At 41.1% G+C, this 18,207-nt stretch overlaps 1 protein-coding gene and 1 long non-coding RNA gene across 2 annotated transcripts; both read right to left on the reverse strand.

The window, feature by feature from the left end:
* Positions 1 to 4,248: 4,248 nt before the first annotated feature.
* On the reverse strand, positions 4,249 to 9,263 carry LOC127296741 (probable lactoylglutathione lyase, chloroplastic). The gene is made up of 9 exons (XM_051326950.2): positions 9,104 to 9,263; positions 8,783 to 8,975; positions 8,571 to 8,695; positions 8,403 to 8,467; positions 7,370 to 7,582; positions 7,226 to 7,273; positions 5,198 to 5,305; positions 4,959 to 5,099; positions 4,249 to 4,596 (listed from the first exon to the last, which is right to left on the reverse strand). The coding sequence occupies exons 1-9, from the start codon at positions 9,195 to 9,197 to the stop codon at positions 4,552 to 4,554; spliced, it is 1,032 nt and encodes a 343-aa protein (XP_051182910.1). The 5' UTR covers positions 9,198 to 9,263; the 3' UTR covers positions 4,249 to 4,551.
* Positions 9,264 to 9,677: 414 nt separating this feature from the next.
* Positions 9,678 to 14,125, reverse strand: LOC139839303 (uncharacterized). Its single transcript, XR_011756906.1, has 3 exons — positions 14,000 to 14,125; positions 13,696 to 13,918; positions 9,678 to 9,780 (listed from the first exon to the last, which is right to left on the reverse strand). It is a non-coding gene; the product is annotated as an uncharacterized lncRNA (long non-coding RNA).
* Between the last annotated feature and the right edge of the window lie 4,082 nt (positions 14,126 to 18,207).

The following is an 18,207-nucleotide window of genomic DNA, read 5'->3' on the forward strand; positions in this document are numbered from 1 at the left end:
CATGAACTGTCTGTACACTACATGTATGTTAGAGTGAAGCTTCCAAATGCATTGTCTGTCAAGGCATCAACTGGTCATGTTCTGTTTCATTGACTTCAATTTTCTTATGTTTATTTGGCGAGGCAGAAGCAACATGTTCTGAAACAGTGATCCTCCAAAGTAGTTTGTTTGGTTCTATGTCCATGCTATTGACATGGTGAAACTTCCCTTTCCAGCCAGCTTGAGTGTGTATTTTTCAGAAACAAAAAAGAAAAACAGCTTGAGTGTGTAGTTCTTGGGTGGGGCAATGCAGTGTATGCAGTTATTATCTTGTGGAGATCATGATGGTTGTCTAACCTTTCTTGTCATTTAAAAAAGGCTTCCATATCTACCATCATTCAGGTAACATATAATATTATCATTTCTGGAGAGATGGCAATAGCCTATTAGTTATGATCCCTTGGAATCAGGCTTTCTTTTTCCCTGATATTTATCTTACTCTTCGGAAATGATGCTCCACTCCGCTCATTTTTTCTGCTACCTTTTTCTCTCATTACTGGTGTCTGGTAGTTGGTGTGCATGTGGAGCAGCGTCTATTTGTTCCAATCAACACACCAAAAGTTGTGATTCTGCTCTTGTTTCAACTCAAATGGCATCTCTCACTAACCCAAATGACCCTTCACCTGCATTTATTTATCCCCGGTAGCTTGCAGGCTGTCGCGTCCCGGGCGGGGAATTTATTCGACAGTGCCGGGGATGCGCATCGGCTGAAGGCGACCGATAGGGTTTCACGGTCGTTGCTGATTGGTATGCGGCGTATGATATGAAGCGATCCTGGATCATAAGTATGGTTTGGTTGCCTGACACTTTGATCTTCCTTTTGTTTCTATAGACCTGCACTTCGTCGTATATAAATGTAGCACCAGCAGTATCCGGTACCTAGTTAGGCTCCGGGTTCCTTTGTTCCCTGGTGGTCCTGCCATGCCACTCAAGTTGGTACTAAACCTCTTGCTTGATCCTTTTGTTAGCGGATAAAGTCGTGCTTTAGGGTGTAGTTTAGTGTCTTTTTTATTGTTCTTTGCTGAGGATGCGGCGATAGTAAACTATGTTTCATCCTCGGTAGATCGATCACTGCAGTGGTGAAAGTTCAGACTTTTGTTTCACCTTCATTTTTTTTTATCTCCCAAGGGTCCTTTTGTTGGTTCTGGCTGCCCTTGATGTAGTTAAAGTGTCTCCACAGGTTGTTCCCTGTAGGTAATTAATTTATTTATTAGGTAGCGTTGCGCTTTGCCATGTCAAGGAAACCCAGAATCTTTCTACCCGGAACCTTCCCCATGGAATGAAAACAAATGTGTTCTTGTCAATGGCTTTCAATCCTTCAACTTAAGTCCTGTGGACTTTGATTGTTGCTTGTGGAATTTCTCATTGCCGTCGCGGATCTTCGCATCGAGAAAATAACCATTTTTTTCATATATAAAGAAAATTAGCTAAATATCATCGCAGGGAGCTTAATAACAGTTAGAGAAGCTAAGGATAACTACAACCCAGCCATCACTGAACAGCGTTTTTTTTGTCAGTTTCCTATCAAACAAGTCCTTCTAAATCCACCAATCACAGCTCTCTCCTAGGTATCATCCTGAATTCCTGATGAAACGAAACGAAACCATAGGCAGATTTCACCAACACTCAGCAGTGAGGTGCGAGGGAGGGACCACGCCTCGGCTTCCCAGCAGCACGTACAGTGCGGGGACAGCACGATTTTCTGCAAGCCCAAATCGGCCCATGATTTTCCTGGCCACGGAGAAAGACAGAAAACCAAAAGGGGACGAAATTATGAGGGTGGCCCCGCCAGTAGCTTGGGACATAATCATGGGGCACGCCCACATGCGGAGCCCCAGCACTGTGTGCCCCACGCGAGGGAGACCTGGCGGGGTAGGTTTGACGAGCACGTTCGTTAGCCTGGTGCGTGTGGCTGACAGTGGGGTCCGGAGGACGTAGGGCCCGGATGTCGGTGTGATGTGGTGGGTGTGAGGGTGGTGCCGGAGCAACGGTGGTCGAGAGGGGCCGCACGGTGAAGTGGACAGTGGCTGCCGATGGGGGGACACCACTACTCCCGTCCCTATCTCGCGTAGAAAATTACGCGTCCCCGTATTTCCGGGAAAGCCAGCTCATCCCGCTGATGATAATAGCCCAAGTCGATGACTGCTGGGACCCGTACTGAGTGGGACCAGCATGTCAGTGAGGAGGGTGGGCGCGGACGGAGGTTTGAGTGGGTGAAAGCGAGTGGCCGATTGGCCAACACGCGTGGCTGTGACGACGGCGACGCGGTTGGGCACAGCGGCAGTGCCGGCGATGGCAATGCGAGAACGGACTCCGCCGGTGAAAGGGGCCCGACCACCCTTGACCATTGTACCTTCTTCTTCGTCCTCGCACGGTTGCGCTTGCGCACCTGCAACTTCGTTTCATTCATGGTGTAGTACTAGAGAGTTAAGTTGGAAACCTGGACGCGTCGTGTTTCGCATGTGCTCGTGTTTGTATTGAATTATTGATTGATGATAGAGTAGTGAGTTATACGTCCTCCCTTTCAAAATAATTAAAGCAGACTTTTTGGTGGGAGATTCAATTTCGCTCATGGGTGCATATGAACTTATTATGTGAAAACATATTTTAAAATGTTAAAAAATTCTGAAACGAAATGTTACATTTATATCTAAGCATTCAATGTTCGTAAAGTTTTTTAAAAGAAAACAAAATAAAATAAAATTTGTTGTGTCCTATGTAAAAAAGATAAATTTCGATGCACCAACATGACTTTTCACGGAATATTTTTTTTATCTTTTTTTCACAACCAACATAAAAAAAAATCCCGAAAACTTTTTTGTCAACATAAAATGCTTTTTTTTTCTGAAAACTTTTTTGTCAACATAAAATGTCTAGATGTACATGCCAAATTTTATTCATGAAACTTTTAATACTACGTATTAATTTTTTAAATATAATTTTTCATAATAGGTTCATATGTACCTATGAGCCAAAACACCACCTCCCCTTTTGGTAGGCTATTTTAGCCTAGTAAAATGTTTTACATTTTGGTACATAGGTGGTACATACTAGGTGCACATATATATACACACTGAAACTCATCTAGACGTATGTATATATTCAGACAAATTTAAGTCAATTAATTTCACACGGAGAAATGAGAGCTGGCCCTTTTGGAACTAAAAAGTAAGTTTAGTTTAAACTTTAAACTAACAATAATAGAAGAAAAATATATATACATGAACATAGCACTCTTCTACTATTGTCCTCATCATTTTCGTGTCTAATTCCATAGGGCACACGACAGTCGAAGACAATTTCATCCACACGACATGATCTCTCTGGATTTGGTCTGTGTTTTTCCGATCCACGCTTCTCCGCATCGGCGATGGCTGCTACTCTCGTGCGTTGGTGTTTTAGCACGACGACTTCTCATCTATCTATTATAACAAGCTTTATTAGGGCAAGCTTTGCCACACTCAAATGAGGGAGGGCTAAAGGGCTTGTTCGAGTGGTTGTAGTCGTCACTAGGTGATCCAAACATATTTTTGTATTATTTTTTATTACTTTTACGTTTTCTTGTATCTCTGTTGAGAATTATGAGTAGATCGTTGGATTTTTTGCAAAATAAAAACCAACTAAGAGCTTAAGAGGATGGCTATGTGCCAAATGCGCATATAACACCATGTTATATCTCTCTTTTTTGTGGGAAGTAGTCCGATCTCGTGTACTAATGATACCTGCAAATTTCGTGGATCCAAATAAACAAACAGAGTAAAATTATGATGCAACACTTCTTTTTTGCTTTTGCCATTTCTCCCCCACTGCTAGAACCGATTGCACTTAGCTTACAAGAATGAGCGTGACAAGTTGCGGCCCAACAAAAGCATCTTGGCGAAACCTGGTTAGTTTTTTTTTCGAGCAATTTCTGCAGAAGGAGAAAGGGTTCGCAGCTCGCCCAAAATCCCAGCCTCGCAATACAAAACATTATACAGTATCATATGAATTAGAGTACTCCAAAATATATAAGATGCCACCTTCACAATGTATCATAGGGTTGTCTTCTATTAACATTTAAACATGGCGATCCACTTGTCATGGTATAATCTTCATTAAATTTTCTCACGGTAGACCCTAGGATACAGAATAATAATATGATATCAGACTCGTTTTCTTAATAAATTGCAATGTTACATGACACTGCATGATATACTAGCATTGCAGTCATAAAGAAAGATTAGCGCATATAATCTGAACTGGAGAACAGGTACACTTGGGAATATTTTTTGGCTTTCCAGAAGAAAAATGCACATATAATTTAACTTTGCTAACAAAACGACCGCTCATCTACATTGCAAAACAAAGTAGTTAACCTAATTCTCTATGAACGACCAGTAATGACACAGTCGACTGGACCACAGCTATCTACAAACCTCATTTTGAGGCTTTTACAAAATTTCAGGAGGGGTGCTTGCAGCTCGAGGTAAAAGCCCTGTGAAATCTGTACCAAAATGATATGTTCCGCAAAACTCATTCTTCCAGTTCCTTGAGGAAATCTAAATTGTCGACGAATACCTGCAATTGAAATAAATATAACAGTGAGCACAAACAGCATGTTCACAGTGAAGTAAAGACCACCAGCACATTTACAGAATTATTTCTAATATATACACATTATTTTGACAGACATCCCTGCATTATGGCACAGCAGAAAATCAATAGTGAAAACCAATAGGAGCAAAAACGACTTCGTTTGAAAATCGTTGTTTAATTTGCTTCTTTTTTTTTTTTTACAGCAAACAGTCCGTAAACAGAAGCTATGGCACAGCAGAAAATCAATAGGGGCAAAAAACTGTGATAATTAATACAGCTCTGTCCCACGCACATAAATAGAAAAGTAAGAGAACTGTGGCACCAAAACAAGAAGAAATACATACTGATTTCCAGCCATCTGGATCTGTGCAGGCAGTTATCTTGGTACTAATGCCAGGTAATGGACCAGGTTCACGAGTTATTTGTCCACCATTTTGTCTAACGACTTCCGCAGTCTTGTAGACATCATCCGTACCAATAGCAATCTGGAAGGATACAAATGCCAACCTTCAGAAGTGTAACATTAGAGGTACGAGCTAGCGATAGAACACACTTGAAATATTCACCATTCTATAGAGCATACCTGCGCATAAGCATTTCCTTTGTCATATTCCTTGACACCATAATTGTATGTCAGCTCTAGTACAGCATTTTTGTCTTCAGGACCATATCCCATCATAGCAATGGTATACTAATAAAGAGCAACAGTTAGAATTTTGAATAATGCCCTGAACTATACATGGAAGGGATAGTGAATAAGCAATTTTTGCAGCAAAATACTAAAGGAGGGTAAATATTAAAAGAAAGAGCTGAAAGTTTATATCGGTAGTCAACAAGATAGATGGGATGATAACTGGAACCAATGAAAACAGTGGAAGTGCCAGGGCCTACAACCAACGGGGGTCAGATAAATGATTATCTGTATTGCAATGTTTTGGCCGGTTTACAGGATTTTTCACTTGTATGGGATGATATCCTAGCAAAGCTATGAGATCGTTGACCACACAACTTAAATGTGGCACTGCCACTGAATGAAAATGACGCAGTGAAAACAAGCAACACACAGTACCATAATTTTGTGCTCATTGTTTGTACAATTAAGGTCATACTTTGTGATCTGAACTTCAGTTATAAAGGACAAGTTTGATGGCATAATGTGGAAGGTTACATGCTGAATATTTGTTGTTTCTGTCTGTCGGACTTGAAATGGCAAATCATTTTAAAGCTTTTGTAACCTGTAAGAAAGGAAATCTGAAACCTTCTTCCCTAATGAGTGGTGTCAGTTAAACAAGCACATACTAGCGAACACATGCAGAATTAAATATTTTGTTTCCGCAACAACAAAAAATAAGATGAAACAGCTGAGGAAAACACAGCACAAGACAATCCTGATTGCAGATATAATGATCAGCTTGAGACAATTAATAGACCTGTCATATGCACAAATATGAGAAGAATCTTGATGGTAGCATGCTTGGAACTACAAGATTACTACAAACAAGGTTCATAAAGGAGCTAGGCAGGTGTTTTGCCAGCGCTCTGCCTGCCTAAGCGGCACCTACGCGTCACCAAAAAATGAAGCAGGAGAAGCTGCAGGCCGAAGAAAACATGCAAGAGTGAACGAAAATGGCAAGGGGAAAGTCGAGATAAGATGAGCCGACTCAGCCCAATAAAACCAGAACAGCCCATGTGTCCATACTAAAACAGTATCTGGAAACAGAACAACAGATGCCACACTGGCTCTGTCCCTCCTCTCCCTCTCTATCCCTCCATGCAGTGACGGCAATGAGCAGGCAGAGCTCAATTCATCGCCAGAACAGGTCATCATTGTCAGGGTGGTCGAGGCGAGCTCCGAACTACACCTTTTGTGACCTCGACAATCTACAATCATAAAGGCTTGTCTACGCCAGAAGAATGAAGCTTAGAACAAACTTGCCTATACCAGAAGAATGAGGCATACAACCAACCTTTTACATTTTCTAGAAATATAAGAAAACATATTGTTCAACTGCTCAAGTATCAACCCCCTTCAGCAATAGTATCAAAGACGACACAGGTGGCACCTGTTACTGTCTCAAGTTAAGTTAAATCAATAGCTCTGAACCAAGTGCAGAAATTAAAGTTAAGTTTCTTGACTAAACTTGTCTAGTGTTCTAAACTATAAAAACGGAGTAAAAGATACGGGAGACTAAAGGAAATGTTATCTTGTACTTTTGAACAATATAAGAAAACATATTGTTCAACTGCTCAAGTATCAGCAGTTGAACAATATGTTTTCTGAACAATATGAACAATATATTTTTTTCAGCTCAAAAAAATAAACTGCTCAAGTATCAAACCCCTTCAGCAATAGTATCAAAGACGACACAGGTGGCACCTGTTACTGTCACAAGTTAAGTTAAATCGATAGCTCTGAACCAAATTAAGTTTCTTGACTAAACATGTCTAGTGTTCTTAATTATAAAACGGAGTAAAAGATACGGGAGACGAAATGAAATATTTTCTTGTACTTTTGAAGTAGTGTTATCTCATGTTAGAAAGCATCAGATGAAAAGCTTAGCAAGCAGGCATTACAAGCTCCATCAGTATGCTGGTCTTGGAAAGTACCAACCTTGTATTGAGGATTGTCTTTCTTGCGAAGAAGTTCCATACCAAATGCCTAATTATAAAATTATGCCACAAATTAGTAATTTGATGGAATATAGAGAAATGAGAAGACTACTATACAATTCCCAGTTCAAGCCTAATAGGATACCTTCTCATAAAAATTTATAGCACGATCTAGATCTCCCACTCGAAGCATTACTTGGCATAAAGGCTCAGGTGTGGGACCTCTTTCTATAAGCTCAAATTTGTAACCATCAGGATCTTCAATGAAGGCAATGACTGATTTTCCACCTTTTACCGGACCTGGTTCCCTTGTTACTGTTCCTCCCTTAGCTTTAATAAGTTCAACTGTTTTCTCGACCTGCAACATTTTAGCACGAAAATTAATATTTCAGAAACCTCTCATGCATGTATGCAAAGGTGAAATTAAATCATCTAGCATATTGCTAATGAATAACATGTTGAGAATTTTGCGCGTAATATGGAGCATATATATATAGTATTGTTTTAATAAAAAATTAAAATGACCATGGCCCAAGATAATAATAATCGGCAATAAACCCGTAACACTGCAACAAATCGTAAGTTGACGGTAAAAGAAATCGAACCATCCCAGCTTATTTACAGATAGTTAGCTCTTACTAAAGACTAATGTCGATTCCGTGGAAGGAACTAAATTATTCTCAATCCTGCCTAAACTTTGCATCCCAGTTGTTTGGAGGTTTCACTGCAGAAGTTGAACCCATATTCACATCTACACACAAAAGGTTGCATCTGCCTCATAAGAAACTACAACCCAAGCAAGGCAATGCTAGTAATAACGGGCGAGAAAATAAGACATCTCGCGAAGCAACCCAGCTTTTATAAAAGATAGATATGTCTGGATGTTTGGACTTTTAGTTACGCGTTAACCCTTCATAAAGGGACAGCACACGGCTAGATATTCCTTAGGCACATGAGGCATGATTTCCCTAAGAAGGTAGCACAAATCGCTTAAACTTCTGGCGGCTTTGAAACTAAGCTCAATCAATCATGTAAAAGAAAGCTATAGATCAATAGATGAGCTACTCATAGCTGATACACAATTAGCACTGCTTTAGCTGCAGAAAGCAGAAATAACAACATTGCATCGACTCGCACGGTGCTGAATCTCAACAGATATAGTAGAGATAGATTCTTACATCCTCAACAGCGATTCCAAAATGACCGAAACCAGACCCGATGTCATAACTCTCCACGCCGTAATCTGCCAATAAATGGTTTCGCAAATGTTAAATCAATAGATAGGAAAGGTACGGTTTGTCAGAGAGATAAAGGGGATGCCATGACATGGGCGCTTTGACCCTTACTGTAAGTGAGCTCCACAACGAAATGCGAGTCCTCTGGTCCGTACCCGAGGAAGGCATTGGTGTACCTCTCCTCCGGGATGTCCCTCTTCCGCAGCAGCTTCATCCCCAAGCACTCGGTGTAAAACCTGCAGGAGCAGGACCCCATCCAGAATTGACGAAACGGCGGTGGTCAGAGCAAATTTCATCGGGGACGAGGGACGGGGTTGGTTTACTTGATCGTCTTGTCGAGGTCGCCGACGCGGTAGACGACGTGGAGCAGGCGCCTGCGGTCGCTCTTGACCCACTCCAGCGCCTCCTCGGGGCCGATCACCGTGCCCGCCCGCGCCGCCGACCCGCCAGCGCTCACTCCCCTCGTTGCCAGCCTCGCCGGCGCTCTTCCGCCGAAGAGCGCCTCGCGCCGCGCGACTGGGAAGAAGGAAACGGAGCAGCGAGAATAAACGACGTCACGCACGGCAATTTTCCCTTCCCCACAGGAGCGATGGATAAGGAGAGTAAGAGGAGGAGATGGGTTGGGAGGGGTGGGAGTGGCGTACCGGAGACGACTGGGTGGCGGAAGCGGGCGGCGGCGAGGTGGATGGAGGAGGCGGCGGCGGCGGCGATTGGGAGGGGGAAGAGGAGGCGAGCCATCGACCCAGACGGGGGAAGGGAGGAGGGATTTGGGGAAGACGACAGCACGCTCTATCCTGCGTCCCGGTTTGGATCTGCCCAGCTTGTCAGTGTGTCCTTCCTTCAGAGGTGGGGCCGGACGGTCACGTGGGCTCATCGAGGTGGCGAAAGCTTTGTTCTGGAGTGCCGTAATCCTAATTGTTATTCAAAAACAATGTTAGGCTATTTTTCACATAAAAAAGAAGATGCGAAGCCTTTTTTTTTCGATAAAGGAGCAGCAGCCCCAGCCTCTGCATCAATCGATGCACACGGCCTTTTATTAAACATATAGAGTATCAAGTATCAAGTAACAAGTACGAAAGTCATAGGGAAAATACAATCATGGGTCTGACTTGGTTGCCACATAAATCAACCAACTAACAAAGAAACATCTAAATAGGCTAGCCATACTCTATCCTATTATTGTGTCGCCACCCGCAGTCTGGTAGTAGAAATCCTGAGTAAGCACCAGCAGTCTGTTGCATCCAGTATCCATATCCTTGCGCTGATCCTCCGGTAGCAGGAAAGCCCATAACCGTATCCACTGCACAGCTCGAAGAATAACCTGCAAAAAGTTAGTACCCTTTTGATTATTAAAAATCATACCATTTCTAGTGTTCCATATTGTCCAGCATATAGCAGATATACCAATCCTAATTTTCAGTTTATCTTTCTTCGGAACTCCATACAACCAGTTCCCAAACATATTATTGATGCTCGTAGGTGGCGGAATATTATAGGCAAAGTAAATCATCCGCCAAATGATAGTAGCAAAGGGGCATGCAAGGAACAAATGATGCACAGTTTCATTTGTATCACAGAAACAACACTTTTGAGAGCCTGTCCATCTACGTTTTGCCAAATTATCTTTAGTAAGTAAGACCTTATTGTTAAGAAACCACATGAAATTTTTTATTTTTAGGGGGATCTTGAGTTTCCACAAATATTTGCGTAGGAATCTAGTATGACCATTCATATAGTCTAGATACATAGACTTAACGGTGAATACTCCCGAATCTGTAAGCTTCCATACAAACTTATCAGGTTCATTAGTGAGATTAATAGTAATAAGTCGTTGACACAAATGCAACCACTCAGTGTATTTATGATCATTAAGACCTCTCCTGAAAGTAATATTCAACGGATTTTGAGCCAAAACTGTAGAAACCAGAACATCTCTATGTTGTGCAATATTGTAAAGGGAGGGATACTGTTGTGATAGTGGAACATCCCCTAACCAGACATCTTCCCAAAATCGTACCGAGCTACCATCGCCAACTTTGAAAAATCCTCTACTAAAAAAATCAGATTTTACTCTCATAAGACCTTTCCAAAAAGGCGAATCAGTAGGCTTTGCCTCAACTTGCGGTAAAGTTTTAGAGTGTAGATACTTGTTGTGCAGAATTTGTTGCCACATCCCCTCTTCAGTAAGAAGTTTGTATAGTCATTTACTCAGTAAGCATTTGTTCTTTAATTCCAGAACTTCAATACCCAAACCCCCGATCTTTCGGTCTACAGATTATGTTCCATTTAGAGAGCCTATATCTTTTCTTTTTTCATCAGATTGCATTAAGAAATTAGATCTATAATAATCTAGTCTTTTTCTAACCCCCACAGGTATCTCCATGAATGATAACATAAACATTGATAGACTTGTTAACACCGAATTAATGAGAACCAACCTATCGCCATAAGAAAGCATTTTACTACGCCAGCACCCTAATTTTGAAGCAAAACGGCTTTCAACCGGATTCCATTCAGCATTTCTCAAAGTTCGGTGATGGATAGGTATACCCAAATATTTAAAAGGTAAAGCGCCCGCTTCACAACCAAAAATCTGCATATATTGTTGTTCAATATCCTTTGCTTTACCAAAACAAAATATCTCACTTTTATGAAAATTAATTTTCAGACCAGAAAGCTGCTCAAATATACATAGAATTAATTTCATATTTAGTGCTTTAACAATATCATGTTCCATGAATAAAATTGTATCATCAGCATATTGTAGGATAGAAATTCCCCCCTCGACTAGATGAGGTAGAAGACCCCCAATCTGACCCGCTTCCTTAGCCCGTGCAATAATAATAGCTAGCATATCCGCCACAATGTTAAAAAGAATCGGAGATAAAGGATCACCCTGTCTCAAACCCTTCCTAGTTTGGAAATTATGACCAATATCATCATTGACCCTAATCCCCACACTCCCTCCTTGCACATACTGTTTAATTCTATCACACCAGATCTCATCAAACCCCTTCATACGCAATACTTGTTGTAAAAACGGCCATTTAACTTTATCATACGCCTTCTCAAAGTCAATTTTGAAAAGAACACCATCTAACTTTTTCCTATGCAGTTCATGAATGGATTCATGAAGCACAACCACTCCCTCTAAAATATGTCTGCCTGGCATGAATGCAGTTTGACTAGGTTTGATTACATTATGAGCTACCTCTGAAATTCGAATAGTAGCCACTTTAGTAAAGATCTTAAATATCACATTAAGTAAACAAATAGGACGGTATTGTTGTATTTGTGTCGCATTATCTTTTTTTGGAAGCAAAGTAATAACCCCAAAATTAAGCCTATGTAAAGGTAATTCTCCTCTTTGGAAGGAAATAAAAAGCGCCATTAAATCCAATTTAATTACTTCCCAAAAGGTTTGATAAAACTCTGCCGGAAACCCATCTGGCCCCGGCGCTTTATTATGTTTCATCTGTGAGATCGCCTCATAAACTTCCTCGAGAGAGTAGTCTTTGATCAGAAGCTCATTTTCGGCCACAGAAACTTGAGGAATATCATCAACTCTATCCTCCATCATTAGTATTGAACTGTGTTGCGGCTCGCCAAAAAGTGTTTTGTAGTATTCAGTAATATAAGTTTTTAGGTTCTCATCCCCAACAATCGTACCCTCCTCTTGTTCGAGTTGAAAATTTTTCTTCTTCCTATGCTTCCCATTAGCAATTAGGTGAAAATATTTTGTATTATCTCCCCCTTCTTGTATATACTTAACCTTGGCTCTCTGTGCCCATTTGGTTTCTTCCGACCTCCTAAGTTTATTCAACTTATCATTAGCCATTTTTAACTCATCCCTCTCAACATTAGATAAAGGGCAAGTCTCCGCCTTAATATCCAGGAAATCAATAATTTGCAGTAACCTCTCTTTTTCTAGTTTATATTTTCCACTAAGATTTTTCGCCCACCCCCTTAAAAATCTTCGTAAGTGCCTAATCTTTTTTTTGCCAAGTATCGATTGGTGAGACCCCCATTGGGGCTGCAGCCCACTCAGCTGCCACCAAATCATAAAAACCGTCCTGTTGCAACCAAGACAACTCAAAAGAGAAACGAGCTTTGTTTCCTAAGTGTGCATGGTTTCCTGAATCAATAAGAAGAGGTGTGTGATCAGACCCCGACCTAGATAAAGCCCTTACCGACACCAATGGGAATTTTTGTTCCCACTCCACACTAGCGAGCACACGATCTAGCTTTTCATAAGTTGGTATCACTCGCCTACTAGCCCAAGTATATTGACGACCCGAGAGTGCAATTTCCTTCAAATTTAAACTTTCAATAATGGCATTAAAAATGAAGGGCCATCGAGGATTATAATTATCATTACTTTTATCCTCAGGTTTTCGAAGTATATTAAAATCTCCAGCAAGAAGCAAAGGTAGAGACTCGACCTCACATAGACGCACCAACTCAGACAAGAAAACATGTTTAAGAGTATCCTGGGCAGCTCCATATACTGGTACCAAGACCCACTCAAAACCATCGATTTTTGATTTTAATGATAATTTGACACAGAATTCACCATTAACTACAGTATTAACTTTTAAAGTGTTAGTATTAATGCCTACCAAAATACCTCCCGACCGTCCCTGAGGTGGCAAACAGAACCAACTAAACTCCTTCCCGCAAGATAAATCTCTAAGGAAAGGAACAGTAAAATTCGATCTTCCTGTCTCCAAAAGTGCTATATAATCTAACCGATGTTCTCTAATAGCTTCTTTGACAAAAAGGTGTTTTCCCGGATCCCCAAAGCCCTCACTATTCCATGTCAATCCACACAGAGAATTCATTGCCATCTAATTGTAAACTTTATTCCGAATTCTGTTGCTTCGTCTAACCTTAGTCTTATCATAAGACTTTTTCTTTTTATTACGTTTTATCTTATTTGTTACAGGAGATGCACAAAGCAATTCGGCATCTAATGGAAAATCATCATCATCTAGATCCCCAACTAATTCAGACGCACGTGAGACAATAAGACAAGGTAATTGTTCCCCCCTTTTATCCAACATAGACTCATTCTTTTCCAGGATAGTTAGTGTCCTCTGAAATTCATTATCTTTAATTATACGTGCCGCATTAATTTTCTCTGTAGATGAACTACCCATAGAGACCCCCAAAACAGTAGCATTATGGATGATTTGTGCATCTGAAAAATTAAGTATCGAGTGTGGCTGAGAAATACCTTGCGCAAAGCTTTCATTGCGCCTTTGAGCCAGTAGCATAGCTTTTTCAAGCTGAGTCACATCCGCATTTGGTTGCGCTCTAAGTCTTCCACTTGACCTTATACCTTTTGCCGTCTGTGATTTAATGCCTCCAAACGCAATCACCTCATCAGAGAATAAAGCTGGAGATACCGGTGTGGTCATTATACCCGGTGTTGTGCTCTTCTTGGTAGCCAAATCTGCCTGTAATACAAAAGACTTTGAACATGTTGTACCAGAATCATTATCAAGTAAGACAGAAAAGAAATCATCTTTATGACTAACCATATCCATAACCGGCATTGGCATGGGAGAAACAATTGTACTCGTCTGAGCATTCCGTTTTGGTGTTACCGTGTGCACATACGTACGTTTTGGTGTAAGACCCTTTGATGCATTACCCTGTGATGGTAAATTAATCGGCGAGGACGAAACCCACGCCGGCGACGAGCAAACCGTGCGTGGCGAGCCCAGACTGCATGTGCCATGCACCGCGCTGGTCGGCGTCCCGATCGACGTGCCTACGGCGCCTGTGCAAGCACCAAGCACCTCCTCGCCCTGTGGCCCGATCACCGTCCGCTGTGTGCATGTGTCATGCACACACACACAGCAGCCACCGTCTCCATGGACGTTCGCTGTGTGCATGTGCCATGCACACACACAGCAGCCTCCATCCCCATCCGATCATCAGGTGACACCACGCTGCCCTCTTGCCCAGCAAGCGTACGATCACGCCCCAGCTCATCAAGGTTGCTTTCAGCCGGGTTCAAAGAGATCAAACTCCCAGTACACATATCCAGATTCACCGCGGCTCTAAAAAACGGATTAAGACATTTAGGATTCGAAGGAACAAAATCACAAACTGAAGATGTAAACGCATTATCATTATCATACCTAGGTGTAGCATCTACAGCCATATTATCATTATCTTGAGCCAACTGAGTCAGAGATACAGCATTAGAGGTACCAGCCGAAGTAGCTGGATGTGAAGGTTCATAATCAGTATCTTTGCTTTCCTCCTCATTCTTCTTCCTCTTGACTTCTCTGTCAATATCATCTCCAGAATTGTTGGTAGGACCATCATGGTCCATATCATCATCCTTATGCATATCCTCGGACACATTGTCCTCCTGTGTTGTTGGAGCTCTTAAACCCTCGACTTCAAAACTGAGTCGGAAAAAATCGTTGCGAATCTTGACATCAAGGCTAGTTGGAATAAGAGCAGGATCCAAACAACTGATGCGGATTCTTAATACATTATTAGCCCTTGTATAAGGTATATCAATATCTGTAGTCTCACCGAAAATATCGCCAAAAGCCCATAAAGCTACAATTTCGTCGAGAGCAAAAGGAGGGAAACCATGAACTCTGACCCACACCTCTTCTGCCGTCCAAACTGGTTCAACATCCTTTCTCCAAAAATCAAATGACAAAGTAATTTGTGATCTCGGCACACAAAATTTGCCAAAATGTTGCGCCTTCACCAAGTCACTTCTACTTGGAAAATTGACCCTGAATACATTATCTTCCATCTGTTGAACATCCCATTGGTAATGGTCATCAGGCATCAAAAATTGCAACTGTGCTATTAGTTCAGGTATGGTCATGATCCCACCCTCAACTGCCACTCTTCCCAACCTAGTATTCTCAACACAAGGCCGAACATCACCAGAAAGAGGTATCTTCCAAAAAGTTAAGTCCACATGACCAACCCCATAGACAGCAATTCTCGGTTTTGGAGCACGCAGAGTAGGACAGTCTCGAGTTGCATGATCAGCACTCTGACAACAGTCACATAATTCAGCTATACAATCATTGATACAGTGACCTGTTTTGTGGCACCGAAAACACTCCGGTCCTTTCTTGTTTGCCGCAGCAGCCAAAGTATTTTGATTTGGCGCTGCATTCTGGGAGTATCCAGCTCCATTATTTCTGTCCGCCGGAGACCCCCCTTGCACAGGTACCCCAGCAGTATTAGTACCAAATGAACGAGAAACCTCAGATTGTTTTGCAACCTGCGTCTGCCTATTCATAGTTTGTGCTACCCGTCCAGGTTCTCGAGCAACACAAGGATGTGAAGATGCGAAGCCTATTGAGCATTAAGTTAGTTCCTATTAGAATACTAATATCATCGAATTTCAGTTGCAACACAACTCACCATTAACATGAATCACGAAGTAAATATATCAGTTTGGATGTATTTTTCATATTTGCAATCTCACTTGTAAATGATTTTTTTTTTGTTATAACCCCACTTACAACTGGAAAAAACCCAATTGCAATGCAACTTGCAACCAGAAAACACGAATCACCATGAAAATCTGACGTTGGGGAAACAAACTGTGCACTCTGTCCCTGAGTCTCACAATATGAAACCTTTTGGCAAACTAAAAACAGCTTATCAAAACGTCTTATATTGCAGGACCAAGCGAGTACTTGTTAAGTATCTTTTCTTTGTTGTTTCTTTATTGATGAGAAAAATTATAATAAGTGAGATTGTGTGTATCATTTGATGCAGAAAGGACTCTGAAATCTTTCCCTTTTCAAAAGGAAAATGGTATCAATCGATTTAAAAGTTCGAGTCGGAGGGAGAAATCTAGGGCTAGATTTTTTTTCTTTCCTTTGCTTCGACTACAGACTCATTGAAGATTTGGAACTCTATATTTGTAACTAGAGTTTTCTTTTTGAAATTCAGATGTTTAACTGCTACTCGCATTTTTCGTATGTGCCACGTGTTTCTTGCCATGTAATATCCTCCAATATCATTTTTTCGCCTTCCTCCTTACACAAACACATACATGGTGTCACTATTGATGAGCCGAATCATCCTGGTTTGGGGGGTTAAAAGGTGGGTTAATTAGATAGATGCCATTGCATTTCCGGCTATTTGAGAAACGCCACTACAATTTTCGTATATTGAAAAATGCCACTAAATTTCTCTGTACATTCTATAGACGCCATTATGCCTATTTAATCACGCATACTGACCAAAATATACTTGTATTTTGTCCAAAATACGTATACGGGTGGGGCCCATTCACTTTAGCTTGACGCTGGGACATGGTGACAAGCTCCACCCGAAACAAAAAATGGAGATTCGCATCTCGCTCGCCCGTATCGTGGCCAGTCCAGACCAGAACTCTAGAACACCGGTGGCGGAAAGGCCTCGCGCCGGCAGAAGATGGCCATTATGGGGGCGGGTAGCCAGCTCCTCCCATAACTGACTGTATTTTTTTGTCTGCTCTTGGTACGTGTTACTGGAGCTTGCTAACCGATTTGAGTTTCCGCATCTCAGGTTGCTAGTTTCAAGATAGCCAAATAACGTAGACTCCTAGGACAAAAACAAATTATGTACATGCTGGCCGCTAACCCGAATATGATTTAGCTGACCAAATTGGTAATGAAAAGAAATACATTACATTTGACGATGAGAACATGTATGAGATGTTGAACTTCATATTATGAGATGTTGAACATATTTAAGACTTCATATTATTTTGTTCAATTTTATTCTGTCCAAATTGTATCCCATTTCTTTTCTAATTTTACTGTTCCCTTCCTATGCTGTTTCGGGTGCGGCCCACCATGTATACGTATCTACGCTAGAAATACAAGTGTATATTAGCCGGTATAATAAGTGTTTAAATGGACCTAATGGCGTTTATGGAATGTATATAGAATTGTAGTGGCATTTTTCAAAAGACCAAAGTTGTAGTGGTGTTTCTCAAATAGCCGAAAATTGCAGTGGCATCTATCTAATTAACCCTAAAAATGTTTATGGGTATCCGCATTCTCCTATCATATGTGGAGATTGGATGCAGTAATCATCTTCCTTATTAAGAAATGAAAGAACCCTCATGTCGTTCTGAGTGGACAGTAACCGGTTTTGCCACCATTAGACATATCTTAGGTTAGGTGTGGGCGTGGTTAGGAAAATATGCCAAACACACAGAAAGCGGAGGGGAGACCTCCCCCAAATCAGATCTAGGAGGGTGTTTTTTTTCTCCTAGAGATAACCCTCATCATCAATCCTCTTGAGTAAGGAGATCAAGACGTTGAGAGTGTTAGAACCATTGTCATAGCCACCTTGAATATCAACTCCCGTCATCCATCTTGTTGTAATCTCTTTAATCTTCCATTTAGGTATTCAAGACATGGTTGAAGTGTGTGTGGATTATTATAATTCATGTTATTTTGATTATCTTGTTCATATCTCTTTTATCAATATTCTTGATTAGTTCCCTTTCTTCTTTAAGGTATGGGGGAACCCTGGCCAAAGATGATTGAAATATGGTACATTATTCAATGGGAGTTATATTGACGTGATGATGTTCTTCGTGATGTTGAGCGTACATGGATTGCACAACACATGTTCTCTTCAGGGTATGTCAAAAGAGTGTAAGAATATTGCAACATTTCAAACACGCATATGCATTAAAAACTAGAAACAGTCCAACAATCTTTTTTTTTGTAAAGTACTTTCTCCTTGCCAA

Source organism: Lolium perenne, chromosome 1, assembly GCF_019359855.2.
Source record: "Lolium perenne isolate Kyuss_39 chromosome 1, Kyuss_2.0, whole genome shotgun sequence".
In the NCBI taxonomy this organism is placed as follows: domain Eukaryota; kingdom Viridiplantae; phylum Streptophyta; class Magnoliopsida; order Poales; family Poaceae; genus Lolium; species Lolium perenne.